Source organism: Ammospiza nelsoni, chromosome 30 (genome assembly GCF_027579445.1).
Source record: "Ammospiza nelsoni isolate bAmmNel1 chromosome 30, bAmmNel1.pri, whole genome shotgun sequence".
Taxonomy (NCBI): Eukaryota; Metazoa; Chordata; class Aves; order Passeriformes; family Passerellidae; genus Ammospiza; species Ammospiza nelsoni.
The window spans coordinates 398,852-421,299 of record NC_080662.1 but is presented as its reverse complement, the minus strand read 5'-3'; the positions used below and the strand labels follow the sequence as shown (position 1 = coordinate 421,299).

General features: G+C 65.5%; 5 protein-coding genes across 6 annotated transcripts; 1 reads left to right on the top strand and 4 right to left on the bottom strand.

The window, feature by feature from the left end:
* Positions 1 to 284: 284 nt before the first annotated feature.
* LOC132085407 (vesicle-associated membrane protein 5-like) lies at positions 285 to 2,429 on the bottom strand. Its single transcript, XM_059490870.1, has 3 exons — positions 2,261 to 2,429; positions 1,726 to 1,857; positions 285 to 1,299 (listed from the first exon to the last, which is right to left on the bottom strand). The coding sequence occupies exons 1-3, from the start codon at positions 2,261 to 2,263 to the stop codon at positions 1,075 to 1,077; spliced, it is 360 nt and encodes a 119-aa protein (XP_059346853.1). The 5' UTR covers positions 2,264 to 2,429; the 3' UTR covers positions 285 to 1,074.
* An 868-nt stretch (positions 2,430 to 3,297) lies between these two features.
* Positions 3,298 to 4,496, bottom strand: VAMP8 (vesicle associated membrane protein 8). Its single transcript, XM_059490929.1, has 3 exons — positions 4,266 to 4,496; positions 3,814 to 3,993; positions 3,298 to 3,504 (listed from the first exon to the last, which is right to left on the bottom strand). Exons 1-3 carry the CDS (start codon positions 4,266 to 4,268, stop codon positions 3,361 to 3,363), a joined length of 327 nt encoding a protein of 108 aa, XP_059346912.1. The 5' UTR covers positions 4,269 to 4,496; the 3' UTR covers positions 3,298 to 3,360.
* A 292-nt stretch (positions 4,497 to 4,788) lies between these two features.
* GGCX (gamma-glutamyl carboxylase) lies at positions 4,789 to 10,599 on the top strand. Its single transcript, XM_059490756.1, has 14 exons — positions 4,789 to 4,970; positions 5,366 to 5,524; positions 5,818 to 5,983; positions 6,345 to 6,423; positions 6,489 to 6,595; positions 7,035 to 7,198; positions 7,547 to 7,806; positions 8,011 to 8,142; positions 8,377 to 8,528; positions 8,869 to 9,038; positions 9,149 to 9,279; positions 9,363 to 9,510; positions 10,139 to 10,328; positions 10,408 to 10,599. The coding sequence occupies exons 2-14, from the start codon at positions 5,374 to 5,376 to the stop codon at positions 10,562 to 10,564; spliced, it is 2,007 nt and encodes a 668-aa protein (XP_059346739.1). The 5' UTR covers positions 4,789 to 4,970; positions 5,366 to 5,373; the 3' UTR covers positions 10,565 to 10,599.
* Positions 10,600 to 10,989: 390 nt separating this feature from the next.
* MAT2A (methionine adenosyltransferase 2A) lies at positions 10,990 to 15,881 on the bottom strand. Its single transcript, XM_059490757.1, has 9 exons — positions 15,718 to 15,881; positions 14,287 to 14,364; positions 14,087 to 14,209; positions 13,896 to 14,008; positions 13,672 to 13,815; positions 13,373 to 13,591; positions 12,945 to 13,127; positions 12,725 to 12,858; positions 10,990 to 12,386 (listed from the first exon to the last, which is right to left on the bottom strand). The coding sequence occupies exons 1-9, from the start codon at positions 15,806 to 15,808 to the stop codon at positions 12,284 to 12,286; spliced, it is 1,188 nt and encodes a 395-aa protein (XP_059346740.1). The 5' UTR covers positions 15,809 to 15,881; the 3' UTR covers positions 10,990 to 12,283.
* Positions 15,882 to 17,084: 1,203 nt separating this feature from the next.
* Positions 17,085 to 21,567, bottom strand: LOC132085442 (histone H2A.V). 2 transcript variants are annotated; one of them, XM_059490911.1, is made up of 5 exons: positions 21,373 to 21,567; positions 18,653 to 18,730; positions 17,924 to 18,037; positions 17,723 to 17,852; positions 17,085 to 17,403 (listed from the first exon to the last, which is right to left on the bottom strand). In XM_059490911.1, the coding sequence occupies exons 1-5, from the start codon at positions 21,559 to 21,561 to the stop codon at positions 17,342 to 17,344; spliced, it is 573 nt and encodes a 190-aa protein (XP_059346894.1). In that variant the 5' UTR covers positions 21,562 to 21,567; the 3' UTR covers positions 17,085 to 17,341. The 2 variants fall into 2 exon arrangements, with proteins under 2 accessions (XP_059346894.1, XP_059346893.1); XM_059490910.1 differs by lacking the exon at positions 21,373 to 21,567 and adding an exon at positions 18,921 to 20,667.
* Positions 21,568 to 22,448: the final 881 nt, after the last annotated feature.

Below are 22,448 nucleotides of genomic sequence, written 5' to 3'. Positions count from 1 at the left end.
GCCATCGTGTCCCCAGGGCCCCCTCTGCGTCCCCTCCTGTGCCCAGCCCAGGTTGGTGGCACTGGGGCCCAGGCCAGGTGTGCCCAGGGTGTGCCCAGGGGGGGTTCTGTGGGTTGTGGGGTTTATTTGTTATTTCAGGGCCGTTTGTTGTTGTGGGGTCACCCTGGAGCTCACCCCATGCTCTGTTTCTGTAGGATATCTTGGTATTTATTTATTGTAGGGCCATCCCAAAGCAGATCCTGGTGTTTATTTATTGTGGGGCCATCCCAAAGCAGATCCTGGTGTTTATTTATTGTGGGGCCATCCCAAAGCAGATCCTGGTGTTTATTTATTGTGGGGCCATCCCAAAGCAGATCCTGGTGTTTATTTATTGTGGGGTCTCCCCGAGAGTCCATCCTGCTGATTTATTCTTGTGGGGTATCTTTGTATCAGATTCCAGATTCTTAGTTCTTGTAGGGTCATCCCGAAAAGATCCTGGGTTTTATTTATTGTAGGGTCTCCCCAAAACAGATTCTGCTATTTAGTTACTGTGGGGTCTCTCCAAAATAGATCCTGGTGTTTATTCATTGCAGGGTGATCCCAAAGCAGATCCTGATTTTTATTTATTGTAGGGCCATCCCAAAGCAGATCCTGGTGTTCATTCATTGCAGGGTGATCCCAGAGCAGATCCTGGTGTTCATTTGTTGTGATCCCAGAGCAGATCCTGGTGTTCATTCATTGCAGGGTGATCCCAGAGCAGATCCTGGTGTTCATTTATTGTGATCCCAGAGCAGATCCTGGTGTTCGTTCGTTGCAGGGTCTCCCCGAGGTCCACGCTCCAGGTTTGGGATCTCGCTCTCCCCACAGAGCTCCCGTGCTCGCTGTGCTGTTTCCCTCGCGTGGGGCTGCCTGGGGTTTTTGGTGTGGGGTCTCCTCAGAGCAGATTTTGCAGTTCATTGGCTGTGGGGTCTCCCGGAGGATGTCCCGCTGGTTTGTTAGTGTCACTGCAGGGCGACAGCGTTGTCCCTGCAGGTGTCCCCAGCGCCCGGGTGTTTCTCTGTCATTTATTCCTTGTCCATCGCGGCCCCTCTGCCCTCAGAGGGTGCCCGCGGTGCTGGGGGGGTGCTGGGTGCCGCCCTGCGGGCTGGGGACAGTGCTGGTGACAGCCCCGGGGGACGCCCGCGCCAGGGCCAGCGCCAGGGCCAGCGCCAGGACGAAGAGGAGGAGGAGGCCGAGGCCGAGGGCCACCAGGTGCCACCGCCGGCGTCTCCTGCGCTGGCGCCGCGTCACCGTGCGCGTGGTGCGGGTGAAGGCCTCGCTCTGGGGGACACGGGGACAGTGCCAGGGGCTGGGGGGACAGCAGGGGACAGACAGACACCCTCGCAGCCCCTCTGCAGCCCTGGAGCCTCTCCTACCCAGGCTGGCTGTCCCCAGAGTGTCCCCCAGCTCTGGGTGTCCCCAGAGTGTCCCCAGCCCCTGTGTGGCCCCAGAGACTCCCCAAGCCCTGGGTGTCCCCCAGCTCTCTGTGTCCCCACAATGTCCCAAGCTCTGTGCTCCCACAGTGTCCCCAAGCTCTGAGTGTCCCCACAGTGTCCCCAAGCCTTGTATGCCCCCACAGTGTCCCCAGCCCTGTGCGTCCCCCCCGTGTCCCACCGCCTGTCGCAGGTGCTGTGCCCGCCTCTGCCCGGCTCTAGGTGTCCCCCCAGTGCCACCCCCCTGTCCCCGGCTGTCCCCCCCGTGTCCCACCGCCTGTCGCAGGTCCTGGGCCCGGCTCTGCAGCTGCTCCAGGTGTCCCTCCCGCTCCAGCGCCTTGGCCACGTTCTGTCGCATCAGCTCCGCCACCTCCTCGGCCTCGCGCTGGCACCGCTCCAGCCCCGCCTGGGGACACGGGGACAGTGTGGGGACACGGGGGGACACGGCGGGACACGGGGAGAGCACCGGGGACGTGGGCGCCAAGGGGACACGGGGACACGGGCAGGGACAATGGCACCGCGAGGGCGACGCGCACGGAGCTCGGGGACAGGAAACCGTGGGGACGGGGCCACCGGAGCACGGGGACTGGAGAGGGACACGGGGACACCGGGACCACGGGGGACACGCGGGGACACGGAATGTCCCGCGCGGGCCACCTCCCACCGCCCCGGGGACCGCGTCCCTCCCTTCGGCACGGAGAGACCGACCCCGGCACCGGCACCGGGGCATCCGAGCCCGGCGGCTCCCGGAGCCCCGAGCCCGCCCTGCCCCGAGCAAAGCGAAAGCGAAAGCGGCGGCCGGGACTCACCATGGTCCCGGTTCCGCGGGCCGGGCTCGGTGCCGGTACCGGTGCGCCCGTTCCTGTACCCGTCCGGCCTCGGGCCCCAGCGGCCGCCCCCGCCGGGAGGGACCGGGACCGCCCCCCCGCCACCCTCGAGTGGCCGCAGAGCGGGACAGCCCGGCCACAACCCGGGACAGCCCGGACACGGTGCGGGGACAGCCCGGACACAACCCGGGACAGCCCGGCCACAACCCGGGACAGCCCGGACACAGTGCGGGGACAGCCCGGCCACAACCCGGGACAGCCCGGCCACAACCCGGGACAGCCCGGACACAGTGCGGGGACAGCCCGGCCACGGTGCGGGGACAGCCCGGCCACAACCCGGGACAGCCCGGACACAGTGCGGGGACAGCCCGGACACAACACGGACGGGGCTCCTCGGGACCCCCACTCCCCCCTACCCATGTCCCCATGTCCCCGCTGTCCCTGCAGCCCCCCTGTCCCCATGTCCCCCCTGTCCCCAGGACCCCCGGACTCGTGTCCTTGGCACTGCCGTGTCCCCAGGAAAGGGACCCCACCCGTGTCGGTGTCCCCCAGTCCCTGCAGATGTGGGGCCACGCCAGGACCCCATATCCGAGTCCCTGGGGACCCCCCCGTGTCCCTGTCCCTGTCCCTCCCCTCCTCCCCCCTCCCCGGCCTCCGAGGGTGGCAGTGCCACCACAGTGTCCTTTGTCCCTCGGTGCCTGGCACGGCCCCCGGCGCCCTGGCACGGCACCCACCCCCCCCCACACACACACATCCCTTCATGCCAGTGTCCCCACACGTGTCCCCTCCCTCGTGTCCCCACATCCCCGGGGCCTGTGTCCCCCATATTCCTGTGTCCCCATGCCTGTGTCCCCCCGTGTGTCCACATGCCCATCTCACCAGCTGTGTCCCCATGTTTCCCCCCATGTCCCCATGTGTCCCCACCATGTACTCCATGTCCCCTTGTGTCCCCCCACGTGCCCCCATGATCTCCCATGTGCCCCCGTGTCCCCAACCCCACACACACACACACAAGTCCCTCTGGCTCTCCCCTGTCTGTATTTGTGCCCTGTGGTGGCCATGTCCCCGTGGGGACGGTGGCTTTAGGTGGGGATGGTGCCGGTGGCCAGGAGGATGATGAGGACGAGGACGATGACGCCCACGAGGCCGAGGATGATGAGCAGCTTCACGTTCTTCCACCAGTAGCGCCGGGCCATCTTCTGCGACGTGGTGCGGAAATGCTCCGACTGCGGGGACAGGGCTCAGGGACCTGGGGACAGCCCTGACCCCCTGGGGACACCCATGCCACCCTGGAGAACCCAAATCCCATGCAAGGGACAGCCCTTGGCCCCTGGGGACACCTCTGTCACCTGGGCACCCCAGCTGCCACCCCAGGGACATCGGCTGAGCTCCTGAGGGCAGCCCTGCCACCCTGGGGACAATCCTGCCCACCGTGGTGACATGGTACCCAATGCAGGTACCCCATGCCCACCCTGGTGACCCCCTGCCCACCCTGGTGGCCCCGTGCCCCCCTGGTGCCCCCCGTGCCCCCTCACCGTGGCCTCCAGGTCCTGGCTCTTGCTGTGCAGCTGCTCCAGGTTCTCGCCGCGGGCCAGGATCCTCTCCAGGTTCTGGCTCATGATGGTGGTGACCCCCTGCACCTCCTGCTGCAGCGCCCGCACGCGCCCCGAGCCCCCCGCGCCGTCTGCCAGGGGGGCATCCCCCGGGACCCCCGCCTGCGGAACGGGGATGGGCTCAGGGGTACCCCGGGACCCCCGGGACCCCCGGCAGTGACATGGGGCAGGGCTCAGGGACATCCTCGGGACCCCCCACGACACCCCATGAACACCCCACAGACACCCGGGATCACCCCGGCTGCTCCGCCACGCACAACCCGGTGCCCCCGCACCGGCCGCCGGTGACCCCCGGTGCCCCCCGCACTCCCTCCCCGGTGCCCGCCCCGGTGCCCCCCGGTACCCCCCGGTGCCCCCCGGTGCCCCGGACCCACCATGGTCCGTCCGGCCCCGCTCGGCTCCGCTCCGGCGGCGGCCCCGGACCCGCCCCGCCCGCCCGGGGCTTCCGGGAGCGGCGGCGGCGCCGGGGGCGGGCGCGGGGCGGGCCGGGGGCGCGGCGGGGTCAGGGCGGGGTCAGGGCGGGCCGGGGGTCGCGCAGAGCCCGGGGGGGTTCGGGGGCTTTGGGGCGGCCCGGGGGTCCCGGTTCCGGTCCCGGTTCGGGGGTACGGGGGGTGGCGCTTAACGGGGGAGAAGGGGCGGAGTTTAACAGGGTGTGGTCCTGTTGCCCCGCCCTCCTCGCCGCTGATTGGCTGCCGCGGCCGTCACGTGCGGCGGGCGGGGCGGGGCCGTGGCGATGGCGGCGGCGGCGGCGGCGGGTGCGGAGCGGGGCGGGGCGGGGGGCGCGGGACCCCCGGGGACCCCCGTGATCACCGGGACCCCCCGTGACCCCCGACCCCTGACCTGTGACCCCCCGGCAGGCCCGGCGCGGCGGCGGCGGCCGGAGCGGGGGGAGGCGGCGGCGGAGCCCCCCCCGAGCCCCACCGGGACCCCCAAATCCCCCGGAACCGGCACCGGGCCCGGGCCGGCGCGGCGGCTGCTGGGGTTCGAGCTGCGGGAGCTGACGCGCTGGCACCGCTTCGTGCGGCTGCTGCACCGGCCGCAGGACCCCGCCGCGCTCGGCGCTTTCCGCGCCGCCTTCGGTCAGCGGGGGCCGGCACCGGGGGGGAACCGGGCTGGGACCGACCGGGAGGGCCGGAGGTGCTTCGGGGGCACGGGGAGACCGGGGGATGGAGGGACCGAGGGGCTCTGAGGGGCACCGGGACAGGGGGACCGCGCACGGGGGGACACCGGGGGGCACCGGGGAGCACCGGGGAAACGGAGCGAGCAGGGGCTCGGGGAGACCGGGAGAGCTCGGGGGATGGGGTCGGGGCCGGGATCCGGGGGTCCCCCATCCCCGGGGCCGGCGGTGTCCGGCCGTGACACGTCAGCACCGGAGCAAAGGTCCGGCGATGTCCGGGCGGGAGGAGCGGTCAGTGACCGAGTGCCCGCGGACCGGGCGCCCGCTGACCGCCGTTGCCGTGCCCGCCGTGCCCAGGGCTGCTGATGGCGCTGGACGTGCCGCAGGAGCGCGGGCTGGGCCACCTGGACCAGCGGTACCTGGACGGGCTGGAGGTGTGCCGCTTCCCCCTGCTGCCCTTCCTGGCGCCGCTGCCCCTGGACTGGATGTACCTGCTCTACACCGTCATGTTCCTCGGTACCGGCACCGGGGAAACCGGGGGCGAACGGGGCAGGAATGGGGGGAACGGGGGTGGGAATGGGGGGGAACAGGGGGGGAAATGGGGGTGGGAATGGGGCAGGGATGGGGATGGCACTGGGGCAGGAACGGGGGTGGGATGGGGACAGGAATGGGGATGGCACTGGGGTGGAATGGGCGTGGGATGGGTGCTGGGACTGGCAGGGGAGTGGAGGGAGGCTGGGGACAGGCAGCAGGAGGGGACAGGGGGCACTCTGGGGACAGGGGACACACCGGGCGCCCTGTGCCCGCAGGAGCCCTGGGCATCATGCTGGGCTGCTGCTACCGGCTGAGCTGCGTGGCGTTCCTGTGCCCATACTGGTACCTGCTGCTGCTGGACAAAACCTCCTGGAACAACCACTCCTACCTCTACGGGCTGCTGGGCTTCCAGCTGGCACTGCTGGGCGCCGACCGCTACGGGTGGGCACCGGGGGGCACGGGGGGCACAGGGGGCACGGGCACTGACCGGTACGGGTGGGCACCGGGGGGCTGCAGGGGCACAGGGGATCCCAGGAGCAGCAGGGTGCTGACAGGGGGCTGGGGTTCCCATGGGGTGGCACAGCTCCTGGGGTCCCCTGTGGCATTGGGGTGGCACAGCTCCTGGTGTCCCCGCGGTGCTGTGTCCCCAGGAGACGTCCCTGTGCCTCTGTGCACCCACCTGGTGGGACGGGTCCTGCTGCCAGGCCTGGCTCTGTGTCCCAGCGTGTGCCCAGGGCTGTGGCAGTGGTGGCACACTGGGGACAGTGACAGTGTCCCCCTGTGTCCCCCCGTGTCCCCCCAGCTCCGTGGACGGGCTGTTCCGGCCCCAGAAGCGCAACGCCCACGTGCCGCTGTGGAACTACGCCCTGCTGCGTGCCCAGGTGGGTGTCCCTGCCCCGAGACCCCCCCGGGAGCCCCCCAGGACCCCCTGACCGTGCCCCTCCAGGTGTTCATCGTGTACTTCATCGCGGGGCTCAAGAAGCTGGACGCTGACTGGGTCGGGGGCTTCTCCATGGGGACCCTGGCCCGGCATTGGCTCTTTGCACCCTTCAGGTCAGGCCAGGGCAGGGCAGGGGCCAGGGGGGCGAGGGGTGAGGATGAGGAGGGTGAAGGGGGCCAATGAGGGTGTGGTAGAATTGAGGGGTCCAAGGTGAGGATGGGGAGGGGGTGATGGGGAGGGGATGAGGATGAAGGTGGGGCTGGGCTGGGAGATGGGATGGGATCAATGGGATGGGAATGGGATAGGATGGGATGGGATCAGTGGGATAGGTTTTGGAGAGTTATGGGGTTGGAGGATGAGGTTAAGGAGGTTTGATGATGATGATGATGATGATGGGGAAGGGAGGGGGTCTGCAGGCCTGTGTTAGGATGGGATGAGTACAGGGGAACAGGTTTGGGTTGAGGATGAGGAGTGTGACGGTGATGGGACGGGCTGAGGAGGAGGAGGGTGAGGCTGGGGCGGGGCCGATGCCGAGGAAGGCTCCGTGGCCAGGCTGGTGCTGTCGGAGGAGCTGACCAGCCGGCTCGTGGTGCACGGCGGCGGGCTGGTGCTCGACCTCTCCGCCGGGTTCCTGCTCTTCTTCGACGCCACGCGGCCCCTGGCCCTCGTCTTCGTCACCTACTTCCACTGCATGAACTCGCAGCTCTTCAGCATCGGTGAGGGGGAAAGGCACCCCCAGACCCCCCCTGTGTGCCCAGGGCACCCCCAGACCCACCCAGTGTGCCCAGGGCACCCCCAGAGCATCTCCAACCTGGACATGGCACCCCTGGGCAACCCCAGCCAGGCTGATCTCCCCTCCACAGCCCTCAAACGTCCTCAATGCTAAACAGGGGTGCCCAGAGACCCCAAAACACCCTGGCCCTGTGCAGGGATCACCCCCAGTCCTAAACAGGGGTGCCCAGAGACCCCAAAACACCCTGGCCCTGTGCAGGGACCCCCCCCCAGTCCCAGCCAGGGGCACCGCCAGCCCCGGGTGCAATGTCCCCCTAATTGTCCCCCCCCAGGGATGTTCTCCTACACCATGCTGGCCACCAACGGGCTCTTCTGCCGGCCCGAGTGGCCCCGGGGGCTCGTGGCCCGCTGCCCCCCCCGGCTGCAGGCCTGGCTGCCCAGCACGGAGCCCCCCCAGCCCAGCCCCGACTGCCACTACGGGGGGAGGAGAGCCCGGGGGGGCCTTCGGCCTCGCCAGCACCTGGCTGCGGCCTTCACCATCCTCTACGTGCTGGAGCAGCTCTTCCTGCCCTACTCGCACTTCATCACCCAGGTGGGCACGGGGAGGCACTGGGGAGGATGAGGAGGAGTTTGGGAGGCACAGGAGGGGACTGGGGCATGTGGAGAGGATTTGGGGGGCAGTTTGGGGAATGGAGGGGCATTTAGGGTATGGTGGTGGGTTTGGGGTCCCTGTCCCCTCCCTGTCCCCCAGGGTGGGGACAGCACTGTGCTCTGTGACCCACCCATGTCTCCCCAGGGCTACAACAACTGGACCAACGGGCTCTACGGCTACTCGTGGGACATGATGGTGCACTCCCGCTTCCACCAGCACGTCAAGATCACCTACAGGGACGGGCTCACCGGGGAGGTGGGCTACCTCAAGCCAGGGGTGAGTGACCCCCAGAGCTCCCAGACGCGGGGGCTTCCCCCGTGGGCCTCAGTTTCCTTCATCCCTCATTTTCCCCCTGTGCCTCTGTCTCCCCATCACTCATGGAACCCCTGAGCCTCGTTTATTCCTATTCTTCATTTCCCCCATCCCTCATTCCCCTATGCCTCAGTTTCTCCATGCCACTGCCCCACGCCTCAGTGTCCCCGTGCCTCAGTTTCCCCTCCGTTTCCCCAGGCGTTCACGCAGAGCCGGCGCTGGCGGGACCACGCCGACATGCTGAAGCAGTACTCGGCCTGCCTGAGCCGGCTGCTGCCGCGCTACAACGTCAGCCAGCCCCAGATCTACTTCGACGTCTGGGTGTCCATCAACGAGCGCTTCCAGCAGAGGTGCCACGCACGGGGGACAGGGGACACGGGGATATGGGAAACCAGCAGATATGGGAAACCAGCAGATATGGGGGACAGGGGACACAGGGACATGGCGGACAGGACTCGTCGCTGGGTCTGGGCTGGGAGCTGTGGGTGCTGCTGCTCCTTTCAGCTGAGGTTGGGGTGGACACAGGGTTTGGCGGAGCACAGGGACACATGGGGGTGCCACAAGGGGGTGTCTTGTCCCCACAGCTGTTGTGGGCCCCATGTGCTCTCAAGGTTCCCTGTGCCATGAGCACTGTCACTGCCAGCAGTGGTTTGGGGGCACAGCAGGGTTTTGAGCCCTGGTCCCCCTCAGGCTCGTGGACCCTCGAGTGGACCTGGTGCGCGCCCCCTGGTCCCCCTGGACCCCCACGCCGTGGCTGCTGCCCCTGCTCGTGGATCTGTCGCCGTGGCGCCAGCGGCTGCAGGAGCTGGAGGCGCAGCTGGACGGACACACGGACACCGTGTTCATCGCTGACTTCCCCGGTGCGGCCCGGGGCTCCCGGGGGTGGGGGTACAGGGGTCACGGGGGGGTCACGGGGAGCACAGAGGGGTCCAGGATTTGGGGTGGGGGTACAGAGCCAGCTGTGTCACAGGCCTGCACCTGGAGAACTTTGTGAGCGAGGACCTGGGCAACACGAGCCTGCGGGTGCTGAAGGGGCAGGTGCTGGTGGAGCTGGTGGAGCAGCAGCAGAACCACTCCCTGCAGGAGGGGCAGGGCATGCAGGTGAGGGGCAGGGCATGCAGGTGAGGCTGGCGGTTCCCCGGGTGGGTTTTGGGGTGCCCGGGGGTGCTGACAGCCCGTTCCAGCTGCCAGCAGGGCAGTACCACAAGGTGCACACGGTGTCCCCGGAGCCCTCGTGCTACATGTACCTGTATGTGAACACCACGGCGATGGAGCTGGAGCAGAACCTGACGCGGCTGCGGGAGCTGCGGGAGCGCGTGCGCAACGGCACCGGTGAGACCCCCAAACACCCGGTGGTGGGCGCTCCTGGGACCCCCAGACACGGCGGGCAGGGCACCCCTGGGACCCCCTAACACCCAGCCCTGGGCTCCCCTGGCTCCTCACACCTGGGAAACTCAAAATCCTTGAGGCCTTGCTTCCTGGGCCCCCAAAATCCCCATCACATCACACCCGGGGTAGCACTGGGGGACCCCAAAAGCTCCATCAGCTCAGCCCCTGGTGAGCAGTGGGCTGAGGGGATCACGGAAGACCCCAGTCACTGTCACAGGGCTGGGGGGGACAGCAGAGTCCCCAAACTGCAGTCCCCTCATTCTCTGGTGAGCCATAGCGTGGGAGGATGACAGGGACAGCCAGTCCCTGCCACTGGGCCGGGGGATCACGGGCACCCCATAACCCACACCCAGCACTGGCCTGGGGGGATCACGGACACCCCATAACCCACACCCCAGCACTGGCCTGGGGGGATCACGGGCACCCCATAACCCACACCCCAGCACTGACCTGGGGGGATCACGGGCACCCCATAACCCGCACCCAGCACTGGCCTGGGGGGATCACGGGCACGCCGGTGCTGAGCTGGGGGGTCGCAGACAGCCCCCAACCCGCACCGCCGTGCCCCCAGAGCAGGCCCCGCTGCCCCCCGAGCTGCGGCCGCTGCTGGGGGAGCCGCTGCCCGCGGGGGCGCCCCTGGACCCGCTCGTGTCGCTGTTCCTGCGGCGGGAGCGGCGCCAGCAGCGCCGGGAGCGCGAGTCCAGCCTGGCCCAGCGCCTGCGCCGCTTCCTCCGCAGGAAGTTCTTCCTCTTCCGCCGCAGGTCAGCCCCAGAGCCCCCCCCGTCCCCCGGTGTCCCCGTGGTGTCCCCGGTGCCCACCGTGCCCACCGTGTCCCCGCAGTGCCCTGATGACAATGATTGCCCTGCGGAACCTGGCGCTGGGCCGCCCGGCCCCGGAGCGCCTGGCACAGGAGGTGGCCTTCGCCAGCTGGCGCGGCGAGGAGGAGGAGGCTCGGCCCGAGAGCGACGGGGGCGCCCCGAGGGGCCCCGAGCTCTGAACACCCCAAATAAATGCAGTTTTGTAAGCCAGAAATCCTCCCGTGCCTCAGTTTCCCCCGGTGCCCCGGATTCTCCCCATAACTGCTTTCCTGCCCTGGGCATTCCCACTGTGCCCCTTTCCCTTCATCTCTCAGCCACATTCCCTTCCTGGTTCTCCATCCCATCTCCCCCGTACCCCAATTCCCCCAAGCTCATTTCCCCATTCCCATTATCTCCCCAAACCCCAATTTCCCCCATACCTGTTGCCCCAATGCTCATTGCTGACTCGAACTCCACTTCCCCACCCCATTCCCCCCATTCCAGCACCTGTTCCCACACACGCTTTCTCCCCATCTCCTCCCCAAATCCCACTTTCCCTTGCACCCCAATTTCTCCATCCCCAGCGCCTCAGCTGCCCCCGAGTCCCCCACACACTCGCGGTGGCTCCGTCTAACCCATCGCTTTTATTGAGATTCTTTTTCTTTTTGAGTTCATTTTTGGATTCAGTGGATCAAAACATTCGGACGAAACCTCCCGAAAATAGTAAAACCAAGAAAACAAAAAAACCAACAAACCAAAAATCTCCTCCAGGGCAGGGAAAGCCGCCGCTGCCCCCCCCCAAGGCACTCTGGGGGCCGGAGCCCGGGCGGGCAGTAAACAAGCCGGCTTCTCTGTACCACACCGGCCACGGCGCCGCGCCCGGGCACCCCCGGCGCTCCAACAAACCCAATCCCGCCCCGTTTCACCCCAAAGCGCTGGGGGCAGGGCGGGGGGAGGGCAGGGGAGGGGAAGGGGGGGCTTTCGTGGGGGATCAGGAGCTGCCGGCTGAGCGCGGGGGCTTCTCTGTACTCACGCCCCCGCCTCGGCGCACAATAAATACACCAAACCTTCAAGTATCAAGCGCCAAATGCCCCCCCTTGCCCCCCAAAATCCGGACAAAGTTTGGGGGGTGGAGGGGTTGTGCAGTTGGGGAGTTGTTTCAGCTTTTGGATTAAAACCCCAAAAAACAAAAAAAAAAAGAAAAAGAATGTAAAATGTTTTCCTCTGGTACCGAACCCTCAGGGGGGGTTTGGGGGTCTGTTTTAGCGTGTCCCCCCCGAAATGTGCATTTTTGGAACAAAAAAAGGTTAAAAATGAGGGTTAAGAACCAAACCCAGCACCAGCGAGGTCCCAGGGGCGTGGGGAGGTGGAATGGGAAGTGTGTTCCCCACCAGCGGGACTGGGGGAGCCAAAATGAGAATCCTCCCAGTGGAATGGGGACTGTGGGGGGACACAGGGGGAGCCAGAACGGGGGGCTGTGCGTCCCCCCCTGCAGCAGGATGGGGGGGACGGCGGGAGCCAAAACGGGGGGTCCCCCTGATGTAGTGGAATTTGGGAAAAAGAGGAGTGATAAAATGGAGCATCCTCCCACAGCAGGACTGCTGGGACCCAAATCGGGGTGGCCCTTGCCACAGTGGGGGCACGGGGAGGGTGAGAGAGGGCACTTGGGCCTTTTTCCCCATCTCACAGCTCGGAGTGAAGAGACATTTGTTAAAAACCATCCAGAGGGAATTGGGGGGGGACACGAGGGGGGCTCCAGGAGAGGCACGTGGTCCCCACACAACCAAAACGATGGTGAGAGACAATGGGGGGGCCGGGGAGCCTGGGGGGGGCCGGGAGCTCTTCCCCCAGAGCCCACGGGCTTCTCTGTAACCTACGCCCGCGGGAGTGGGGGGAAAAGCCCTAACAATGCTCTTTTCTCAGTATTTTAGTTTCTTGGGCACTTCCCAAGGGAAACTGTCCCTACCAAAGTGGCCATAGGCTGCGGTCCTCTGATAGAGGGGCTTCTTCAGATCCAGATCCCTGGAATACACAATTCCCGACTCAGTGAGGCTGCCCCGGGCTCCTGCCTTCGCCCCTTCCTTCCCTGCCTGGCCGGGGGTTCCGCAGCGGCGCCTCCGCCCCCTCCCCGCCCCGCGGGGCGGTTGGAGCTTCCCGGGCCGCGCCCCCGGGGCTCCGGAGCCGGGGAAGCTCCAAGCGCTCGGCTCCGGCGGATACTTACCCCGTCCGCGCCCCGAGCGCGCCTTCTCCGTCCGGCCGAGCGGCTCCGCGCCGGGTCCAGGCGCCAGGCGGTCCCCGGGCTGCTCCGGGAGGGACCCCCGCCCGCCCCGCCCCCCGGCACAGCCCCCCGCGCCCGTTACCTGACGATGACCCCGGGGCGCAGGTCGAAGTTCTTCTTGACGATCTCCAGCAGCTCGCGCTCGCTCTTCTGCGAGGTGCCGTAGTGGAAGATGGAGATGGACAAGGGGTGCGAGACCCCGATGGCGTAGGACACCTGCGGGGGGGATGTGGGGCTGTGGGTGAGGCCAGCCCCCAGAGGCCGAGAGGGGGGATTGGCACCCGCACAGAACCAGCACCCACCTGGACCAGCACCCTGCGGCACAGCCCGGCCTTCACCAGCGACTTGGCCACCCAGCGCGCGGCGTAGGCGGCCGAGCGATCCACCTTGGTGTAGTCCTTGCCCGAGAAGGCGCCGCCGCCGTGCGCGCCCCAGCCCCCGTACGTGTCCACGATGATCTTGCGGCCGGTGAGCCCCGCGTCACCCTGGGGGACAGGGACAGCAGCGTCACAACCCTGGTGTGGCACCAGTGTCATCCATCACCGAGCCGTGAGCACTGTCGTGTTACTGCTGCCGCCATAACCATGCCACTTCTGCGCCATTCTCACTGCCATTGAAACTGCCACCACTGGGCCACCCTAAGTATCACCATGCTGTCACCAGCTCTCAGCACCACACCATCACCGTGCCACCACCACCAGCACAGTGTCACTGCTGCCCCGGGCTGCACCTGGGGCCCGCCGATGACGAAGCGGCCGCTGGGCTGCAGGTGGTAGATGGTGTCATCGTCCAAGTACTTCGGGGGCACCACGGCCTTGATGACCTTTTCCTTGAGGGCGTCACGCATCTCGTCCAGGCACACGTCCTCGTCGTGCTGCACCGAGATGACGATGGTGTGCACCCGGATGGGGATCACGGCCCCGCGGTCCTGCATGTACTGCACCGTCACCTGTGGGGACACCACACCAATCAGAGGCCAAGCGGGGACACGGGGCTGCCCGGGGCTCTGCGGAGCCACCGGTGCCTCACCTGTGTCTTGGAGTCGGGGCGCAGCCAGGGCAGGGCTCCGCTGCGGCGCAGCTCGGCCAGCTTGGCGTTGAGCTTGTGTGCCAGGACGATGGTCAGGGGCATGCACTCCTCCGTCTCGTCCGTGGCGTAGCCAAACATCAGCCCCTGCGGCACAGGGACAAGGGGGTCACGCCACGCCCAGCCCTGGTCACTCCACAGGGAGCCCACGGCGGCCCCGGGCTCACCTGGTCACCAGCACCGATGTCCTCCTCGCTGCGGTCCAGGTGCACGCCCTGGGCGATGTCCGGGGACTGCTGCTCCAGGGCCACCAGCACGTTGCACGTCTTGTAGTCAAACCCTGAGGGGACAAAAGGAGCTCGGGTGAGCCCGGTGCCAGCCCGCGCTGTCGCCGAGGCCGTGGCAGCCCGGGACACACCTTTGGAGGAGTCATCATAGCCGATGTGCCGGATGGTGTCCCGCACCACCTTCTGGTAGTCCACGTTGGCCCGCGAGGTGATCTCCCCCGCCAGCAGGATCATCCCGGTTTTGGCCACCGTCTCTGAAGGGACAAGGGTGACGTCAGCGTGTTGTCACCTCCACGTCACCCAGTGGCTGTGCCCTGGTGCCCTTACTCACCACAGGCCACCTTGGCATCAGGATCCTGCTTGAGGTGGGCATCCAGGACAGCGTCGCTGATCTGGTCACAGATTTTATCTGGGGACACGGAGAGCAGGAGGCGTCACGGCGGCGTGGGACAGCCCAACACAGCACAGCCCTTCCTTCCGGAGCCTCCAGCACGGGGATCAGAGCCCCATGAGCCAGGAGCCCCCCAGGGCGCACACAGCCCTCTCCTTGTCCCCAGTCTGGAATTCCAGCCATGTCCCAGTTAAGCTCCAGCTCCAACTAAGGCTGAGCCCTGTGGCACCGCTGAGGGGATCAGACCCGTGTGCCAGCTTCCCAAATCCGCAGCACGCCAGCTCCCAGCAGCTCTGCCTCCAGCCAAAGCTGCTCCAGCCATACCCCACCAGACACCAGCTCCCTCCTGCTCCCGGGGGGTTCGTGTGGGTGCGGGGTGTCCCAAGGGCCACCCGTGTCCCCGGGACTGCGGGTGTCCTTGGCAGCGACCTTCCGGGCAGGATCTGGGCGAGGACAAGGCAGCGCCCCGCTGGGCAGGGGGAGGAGGATGCCCCGGATGCTTTTTGGTGGGAAAGAGGGAGGAATCGGATCTCAGAGCCTCGTCCCTCAGGCAGCGTGGGGAGAGCCCCAGAGCAGGCAAAGGTTGTGCCATGGGGTTGGGGGTGCTGGAGCCAGAAAGAGCAGAGCTGTGGGGCGCTGTGGGGCCCGAGTGGGATCCGGAGCTGATGGGAACTCGGGGGCTGCTCAGCGTGCTCTGGGTGCCCGAGTGCCTGGAGCGGAGAGGGTTTAGGAGTTCTGGGTGCGCCCGAACAGCGGGCACTGGGCGTTGGCAGCCGCCTCCGCAGATTAACGGTCATGTGCCCCGAAACGGCGAGGACAAAGACTGGGAGAGACCGGCACCGGCTGGTACCGAGCTTGGGGGGCTCCAACCACCGCCCCGCTGCAGCGGGAGGGCACATCCGGGGAGACCCACGGCACTTCACCACCGGCCGGGCGGCACCGTCGGGGGACGTGGGGCGGGCCGAGGGCGGCCCTCCGTGGGGTGCGAGTGTGTGGGGCTCACCGGGCATGTGTTACCGCCGCCATCCGCGCGGGGACGGGGCCCACGGGGTGCGGGGGCACCGGGAGCTGCTTAGTCACGGCTGAGTCACGGCGGCACCGGCTCCCCCCCCGCCCCCCGTGTCCCGCCCCACGCGGGCCGCACGTGCGCGCCGGGCCCGCAATGCGGCGAGCGCGCGCCCGCCTCACACTGCGCGCGCGCCCGCCCGCGTCACCGCCCGCCCGCCCCCCCGGCCCACCCTCATTCCCCTCCATCCTCATCCTCACTTCCTTCACCTTCATCTTCATCATCATCATCCTCCTCCTCTCCCCCTCCCGCCCCCGGCCGCGCCTGCGCGATCGCCGCCCCGCCCAGCCCCGCTCGGCCCGCACCTGGGTGCCCCTCGCCCACGGATTCGGAGGTGAAGAGGAAGGTGCCCTCCTCGATGAAAACCTCGTGGAAACCGTTCAGTTGCCCGTTCATGGCGGCGCGATGGGCGGCGACAGGCGAAAGGGGAGAACACAGGACCAGCAGAACCCGAACGCGGCAGCGATGGACTGAACGCGGCCCCTACCGCGCCGCCTCTAGTTATAGCCTCCTCGCCCCGCCCCGCTGCTGCTCCAGCCAATGGCGAGCGTCATACGGGCCACGGGGGCGGGGGGCCAGAACCACTGCAGTCGGGCAGGGGGAGCACGTTACGTAACGCGGAGCTTGAAATCAATCTCCGGGGCAGCCCCTAGCGCCCCACTGCCAGCCGGGCACTTACCGCAGTTAAACCACCGGTTAGGCCTTCTCCTCTGCCCCGCATGGCGCAATGGTGCGGTCGGACACCGAGGCCCCCGCCGTACTCCCCCGTGGTATCCGCATGGTGCCTCCCGCGCGGCCCGGCAGCTCGAGGCGCGCGGCGGCGCACGCATGCGCCCGGCGATGGCATGGAGCGCGCATGCGCAGTGCTCGGCCCGCGGGCAGGGAGGACGGCCCCGCCTCCGGCCGCCGCCATCTTGCGCAGACCGGCGTCGCCATTGTGCGACCTCGGGCCCGCCGGCACCGACCCCGGCCCGGCCCGGCCCCTGCCCCCGTCACAGCCGGTCCCGCGGCTACCCCAGGCGCTGCGGTGCGGCGGGGCGCGCCTGAGCCCGGGCACGGCCCTTATGGTGCCCTCGGCCGTCAGGGCCACTTGACGCCTGATGCAACCGGCGCCCGATGTTGCCAGTGCAGGAGCCGGCCCGGCTGCGGCTGCCCCCGCCACCGCCTCCAGGCCCGGCCCGAAGCGCCCCCGTATGCAGCTGCTACATCCGGGGCTCGGTGCGAGCTTGGGCAGGACCCACGTGGGTAGGACAGAGGGACAGCCAGGACTGACAGAGCCTGGCAGTCACAGACTGACTGACAGACAGACAGACGGCCCGGAGGGATGGAGATGTGGCCCCCACACAGCCAGACCTGTCTGACAAACACGCACATCCCATTCGCTGCCCGCTGGCACCCCCAAGCCCAGGGACAGACGGACACACAGACACCATTCAGATGGGCCGGAGGGACACACAAACGCTCCTGTGTTAGGCCAGGACAGACAGACACCTCCATGGCTGGACAGACGGACAGAGCCGGCCATGTGCTCCCGGGAGGCGGGGCCTTGCGGCACGCCCCACCCACCGCATATTTGCATAGTGGGCGGTGCCTGTCCCTCTCCAGTACCGGGGAGGTCACGAAGCCCCCTCCGAAAGCCCCACTCCCCTCCCACCACTGGAGACAGTCTGGATTTTTGTAAAAAATGGTTTATGGGTTCCATTTTTGTATAAAACGCGGGGGCGGCCGAGCCACTCGCCCACCCCCAGCTGCCGCCCCACAGCCCGCGGTGTGTCCTACTCAGAATCTAAACCCATCCCAATGCTTCCTCTACAGTCAATCCTCTATGCTCTTCCCTTCAACTATTCCTTAAAAAAATCCCTCGTGTCCCCGAGATGTTCCTGTGCCCAGGTACAGTACAATGACGGGGGATCCGGTGCCGTGCTCCCTCTACGCCGTTTTCTGCTGTCCCTTCTTTCCAATCAGAGACTTGTGGATGTGAGGAATGACACCTGCAGAGAGAGGGGAGGAGAAATCCTGTGAACCCACCTGCAGAGTTCTTAACAAACTCCAAAAAACTCTCAACTCCCCATTTTGTGAACGTCAAGCAGATCCCCCTCAGTGTGAATCCAGGGAAGCAGCGAGCCCAGGTGCTTATGCCAAATTCCTGTTAAATTCCCTCCTTGCCCAAATCCTTGTCTGGTTTCCCCCGTTCCCTCCCTGCCCCAGTCCCTGTCTGGTTTCCCCCGTTCCCTCCCTGCCCCAGTCCCTGTCTGGTTTCCCCCGTTCCCTCCCTGCCCCATATCCCCCCCAGCAGGGAGCCAGCCCCACCTCCTCCGGCGATGGTGGCTTTGATCAGCGAGTCGAGCTCCTCATCGCCGCGGATGGCCAGCTGCAGGTGCCGGGGCGTGATCCGCTTCACTTTGAGATCCTTGGACGCGTTCCCGGCCAGCTCCAGCACCTGCGGGAGGGCGGGAGTGGGTGGCAGTGCCGGGCAGGGGCCGCAGGGGCTGCACAGGGAGGGGGCCCTACCTCGGCCGTCAGGTACTCGAGGATGGCCGCGCTGTACACGGCTGCCGTGGCGCCCACGCGCCCGTGGCTGGTGGTCCGAGTCTTCAGGTGCCTGTGGATGCGGCCCACGGGGAACTGGGGGCAATTAGCAACCTCGTTAACAGCCACAGCCCCCACGGTGTGCATATTTACACCCTGCATGGCTGATGTGGGCTGCAACTCTCCAAACAGATCACTAGCCAATTTATTTATTACTAGTTAATAGCTACTATTAACATATGTTATAGTAACACATGATATGGTTATGATATATATTGACATATTTTTATTATATATATTTATGATATATATGTATCTCATAAAATATAATTTACTAAAATGTATGTAAGTGTATATGTGTATATACGTTATATCTTGTATAGCATAAAATAATTGTATTTTAATTATAATAATTATTAATTTAAAATATTATAATGAAATATATAATAAAAACTATTAAAAAGTATATATTGTATAATAATATAAAATATTATATCACTTAAAATTATAATATAAAATATTGTAATATGTAATATTATAATATAAATATTATAATGAATATAATAATATAGCACTTCTCCCAGTTAATCCTCCCAGTCCCTGTGTCCCACACGACAGCAAAACCCCCATGGCTCCATGCCCCTGCCAGTGCCAAACCGCCCTGTTTTTGCCCCAAATCAGAGGCGTGGGTGCCCAGCACCCTGAGCATACCTGCAGCCCGGCCCTCTGGGAGCGCGACACGGCCTTGGCCTTGGCCTTGCCGCTGTCCTTGCCCGCCTTGCCGCCAGCCTGCGGGAGAAAGGGGCCCGTTAATTAATCTAATCAGCCCCTGAATCCAAACAATCTCGTTAATTCTAAGCCAGAGGGACCCGCTGCAGGATAAGCTGGCAGCTCCCTGGCAACTCAGGGCTGCTCGAACCACGCGGATTCAAGGGGATGAACAAGGGAGGGTTTCAGGGTGCAGCAGCTGCTCCCTCACCCAGGCGCTCATCCTGCTGCCACCACTCCCAGTATCTTCCAGAAAATGCCAAATGGGGGGGAAACAGCCCCAAATCCCATTGTTCAGCTGTCTTCCAGTTGTGACCCCAGTTTGTTTCCAGATTCGATTTCTCCCCACGCTGACACTGGGCAGGACACTGTTCCTGCACATGGGAACGTGAATCCTGTGGGATTTGGGGGTAATTCCCATCCTACTCCAGAGTGGGAAACCACCAGGAGCCCCAGAAATGGTGGCTTTAATGAAAACCACGTTGGGAGGGGTGGAAATGCCAAAGCCCAGTGTTTGGGAGTTGCTGAGTAACAAGGAAGAGAGAACGGGCTCTCCCATCCGCTGCCAGGAAATCCACAGATTTCAGGGACATGGGAAGCCCCTATGACATCATTAATCACTAATGAGAGCTGTTCCTAATGAAGGTGAGAGCTCTGGGTGACGCAGGAAAGCAGAGGGAGCTGCACCCTCCCCGTGGGAAAGACGTCAGCAACCCAAAATCTGCTCCAGGTAAACAAAATCAGGGGTAAGAATCCCCAAACACAAGTTTTCCAGCCCACAGAAAGACAAGGGAGCCTGTAAACACCCTGGATATTCACAATCCCTGTTTTTCTAGAATATATTGATCCCACAATTTCCATCCCCTCTAAAAAGGAGGAATTTTGGCTCATGGTGAGGGAGCTGAAAGGATTCAGACACTCCAGAAGAGCAAGTGGATCACGTTAATCCTTAAAAGAAGATGCTGGTTAACCTGGGAATGTCCAGGATCTGGACAGGTGGGAGTTAACACAAGGTTCAGTTCAAACACTGGAAAATAAATCAGTCACGAGGGGGCATTAATTAATCCCGAGGTGATTAAAGCAAGCAGAGGGGCGAGGCCATGGGGGACCCAGCAAATCCCCTCCGTAGGAGTTACTTTCATCAGGAGAAAACATTGCTGCATCAGGCTGCTGAACTCAAGGGGGGCGTTTTGGGGGTGGATTCGAGGGGTGGGAAGGGAGATCGATGGGAAAGGAAGGGGGAGGCAAGGGGGATTTGTGGATATTTCCTTGCTCCAGGAATAACAAGCAGCTTTGGGAAAAGCACTGCCTGTTCCCTCTGCGGGGACAGACAGCTGTGAATTTCCCACTGCCCCAGCAGGTTTTCCAGCTCGGAGCCGCCTGCCTGAGACATTTTCTCAGTGGGGCTGACTACCAAGAGCAAGAACCCCGAGGTTTGTCCCGATGGGAAGCTCCCCCAGCCCAGGTGGCTCCTGCTTCCTATGGGAGATCACCCCACTCGTGCTGGGAGTGCGGGCTCCTGGATTCCTCCAAACCGAGGGGACAATCCCCAGCAATTCCCTCCTCACCCTCCACCTTGGGACAATCCCTGTGGCATCTCCATCCCTGCTCTCCACCACAGCCCCTCGCTGGGAGCACATTCCCGTGCTAAATCCTCCCTGGCTCTGACCCGCTAGCTTCTTCATGGCAGGCAAACTTGCCTTTTTTTTTTTTTTTCTTTTCTTATTGCTTCAAACAGGATAAAACCCCTGCAAGCAGCAACTTCTTATCTCGTGCCGCACATTCCCAGACATCCCCGAGCACAAGTTCTTGGCGGCAGCCGGAGTTGCATAACCCAACGGTGTTTCCATTACCGCGGAGGGACCGGGGCTCTCACCGCCGGCTCTGGAGCCCCCAGGGAACCCCCCGAGCCCCCTGCGGACCCACAGAGCCTCTCCCGTGGAGCTCCGGAGAACGGCAGAACGCCCGCGGCTGCACAGACCCGCCGGAACCCGCTGCGAACCCACGGAACCCGCGCGTGGAACCACGAGCGCTCCCGCTACCCGCGGAACCCCCCCAGCGACCCTGCCGACCCACGGAACCCGTAACCCGCATCCCCCTGCCCGCCCTGGCTGACAGCTCCACACCCGGCTGCTGCCCCCGTTCTCCCTGCGGGCCCACAGGACCGGGGCACCGGGCAGAACGAACCCCCGTTTCTCCCCCCGGCACCGGGCCGTTTCCCCGAGAAGCGGGCTGAGATGTGCCCGTGTAAACCCGGAGGAGGCACCGGGCGGCTGACAGAGACAGCTTGGGCCCCTCGACCGACGTTTCCCTCACGACAGCCTCTTCCTGCCGTCCAACCGCCCCACAACCGGCACAAACCGCGGCCGAGGAGACCCCGGCCGCCACCGCGCCGCTCTGACAGCGCGGGAGGGCACTGGCGGGGCCGGGCTTGGAGGGCAGCACAAACTCCCTGCCCGGAAACCAGGCGGCAGCGGGCACGGGGCACCGGGGCAGCGCCGGGCCGGACCCAAGGTCACGGACCGGGGCCCGGCCCCCTCCCCCCGCCCGGCCTGCGCTGACAGCGGCGCACACTGGCGGCCCCGCGGGGCCCGGTTCTGCCCGGCCGCGCTGTCCTGGCCGGCCCCCCGAGTCCCGAGCCGCACCGCTGCCTCTGCCCTCACCATGGTACCGCCGCCGTCGTCCGAACCCCAAAGCCACCGCCGCACCCGACCCGCCTCAGGAGCCGCCAGACAATGACCCGCCCGGGCGGGGGCGGCGGGCCGCGCCGCGTCTCCACCAATCACCGCCTCCCATACTAGTTTGAACATCCCGCGGTGCCCAATGGGCGAGCCGCTTCTTTTCTCGTCCATCGCTGGCTCCGCCCAGCGGCTCGTTTAACGGCTGTGTTGCCTTTGCACACGGCACGCAGCGGGGTGAGGGCGGGGCGCGCTCGCGTCGGTGACGTCACCGCCCGGCGAATAGCGATAACGAACGCCGCCATGAGAGGCAGGGTTATAATGATGGACAGCTCACCAAACCAATCGAAAGCGGGTGCTGTTTCCCGCCCATTCCATCGCTCCGCCCCCGGTCGTGTTTGTGTGAGGGAGCCGGGAGGGGGGGCCGGATCGTGAGGGGAGCGCGGGGGTTTGGCGGCTCCGGGGGCTTCGCTCCTCCGGCGCTGCTCGGGGCTGAGAGGGGACCCCCGGGCCCGCCGGTGTCTCTGGAACAGTACACAAATAACTCCGCGCTGCCCTGTAGGATGAGTGAGGAGGGCAGCGGTCGTGAGTTAACACGGACCCCGCCGCCCCCGGGCCGGACTGGGGGCTGGGGCGGACCCTGAGAGGCCGGAGGGTCTGTCAGTGGTGACGGCGGTGTGGCCAAGAAAACCAAAAAATCACGGCACTGTTTGGGGGGAAGAGGGCCCCTTTTCCGAGCAAACATGTCACAGCGAATAAAACCTCAGTTCCTCATGACGGGCCCCGTTCAGTGCCGAATGGAACCTCACTGTGGGGCGAGCTGAGCTCGTAAATGGAACCGGGGATTCACCAGCGAGGGTCAGTGCCAGGGCAGCGGCTCGGACCTGGTGGACCCCACACAGGGGAGCCCCGCACAGCACAGCCCTGCCCGGCTGGAGACGGGCCCCGGGCCCCTCAGCCCGGCTGCCCCCGGTGCGGCCGCTGCCCCACGGCCATGGGGTGTCCTGCCGGCCGGGCCTCAGCTTCCCTCCATAGCGGGCGGGGTAGAGAGCCGCGCACCG

Bases quoted from the DNA above. Each gene is read 5' to 3' on its own strand.
- LOC132085407 (XM_059490870.1), bottom strand. The intron at 1,300-1,725 runs GTGGGACACGGG...CGTGTCCCCCAG, and splicing joins CCCAGGACCTGCGACAGGCG to AGCGAGGCCTTCACCCGCAC.
- VAMP8 (XM_059490929.1), bottom strand. The intron at 3,505-3,813 runs GTGAGGGGGCAC...CTGTCCCCGCAG, and splicing joins GCCAGGACCTGGAGGCCACG to TCGGAGCATTTCCGCACCAC.
- GGCX (XM_059490756.1), top strand. From the start codon at position 5,374: ATGGCGCTGGACGTGCCGCAGGAGCGCGGGCTGGGCCACCTGGACCAG. The intron at 5,525-5,817 runs GTACCGGCACCG...CTGTGCCCGCAG, and splicing joins CTACACCGTCATGTTCCTCG to GAGCCCTGGGCATCATGCTG. The intron at 8,529-8,868 runs GTGCCACGCACG...GGTCCCCCTCAG, and splicing joins AACGAGCGCTTCCAGCAGAG to GCTCGTGGACCCTCGAGTGG.
- MAT2A (XM_059490757.1), bottom strand. From the start codon at position 15,808: ATGAACGGGCAACTGAACGGTTTCCACGAGGTTTTCATCGAGGAGGGC. The intron at 14,365-15,717 runs GTGCGGGCCGAG...CCGTGTCCCCAG, and splicing joins CGTGGGCGAGGGGCACCCAG to ATAAAATCTGTGACCAGATC. The intron at 13,128-13,372 runs GTGCAGCCCGGG...CCTGTCCCCCAG, and splicing joins TCGTCATCGGCGGGCCCCAG to GGTGACGCGGGGCTCACCGG.
- LOC132085442 (XM_059490910.1), bottom strand. From the start codon at position 19,268: ATGGGAGAGCCCGTTCTCTCTTCCTTGTTACTCAGCAACTCCCAAACA. The intron at 18,731-18,920 runs GTGAGGGAGCAG...TTTCTCCCGCAG, and splicing joins GCAGCAGGATGAGCGCCTGG to GCTGGCGGCAAGGCGGGCAA. The intron at 18,038-18,652 runs GTATGCTCAGGG...AATTGCCCCCAG, and splicing joins CCCAGAGGGCCGGGCTGCAG to TTCCCCGTGGGCCGCATCCA.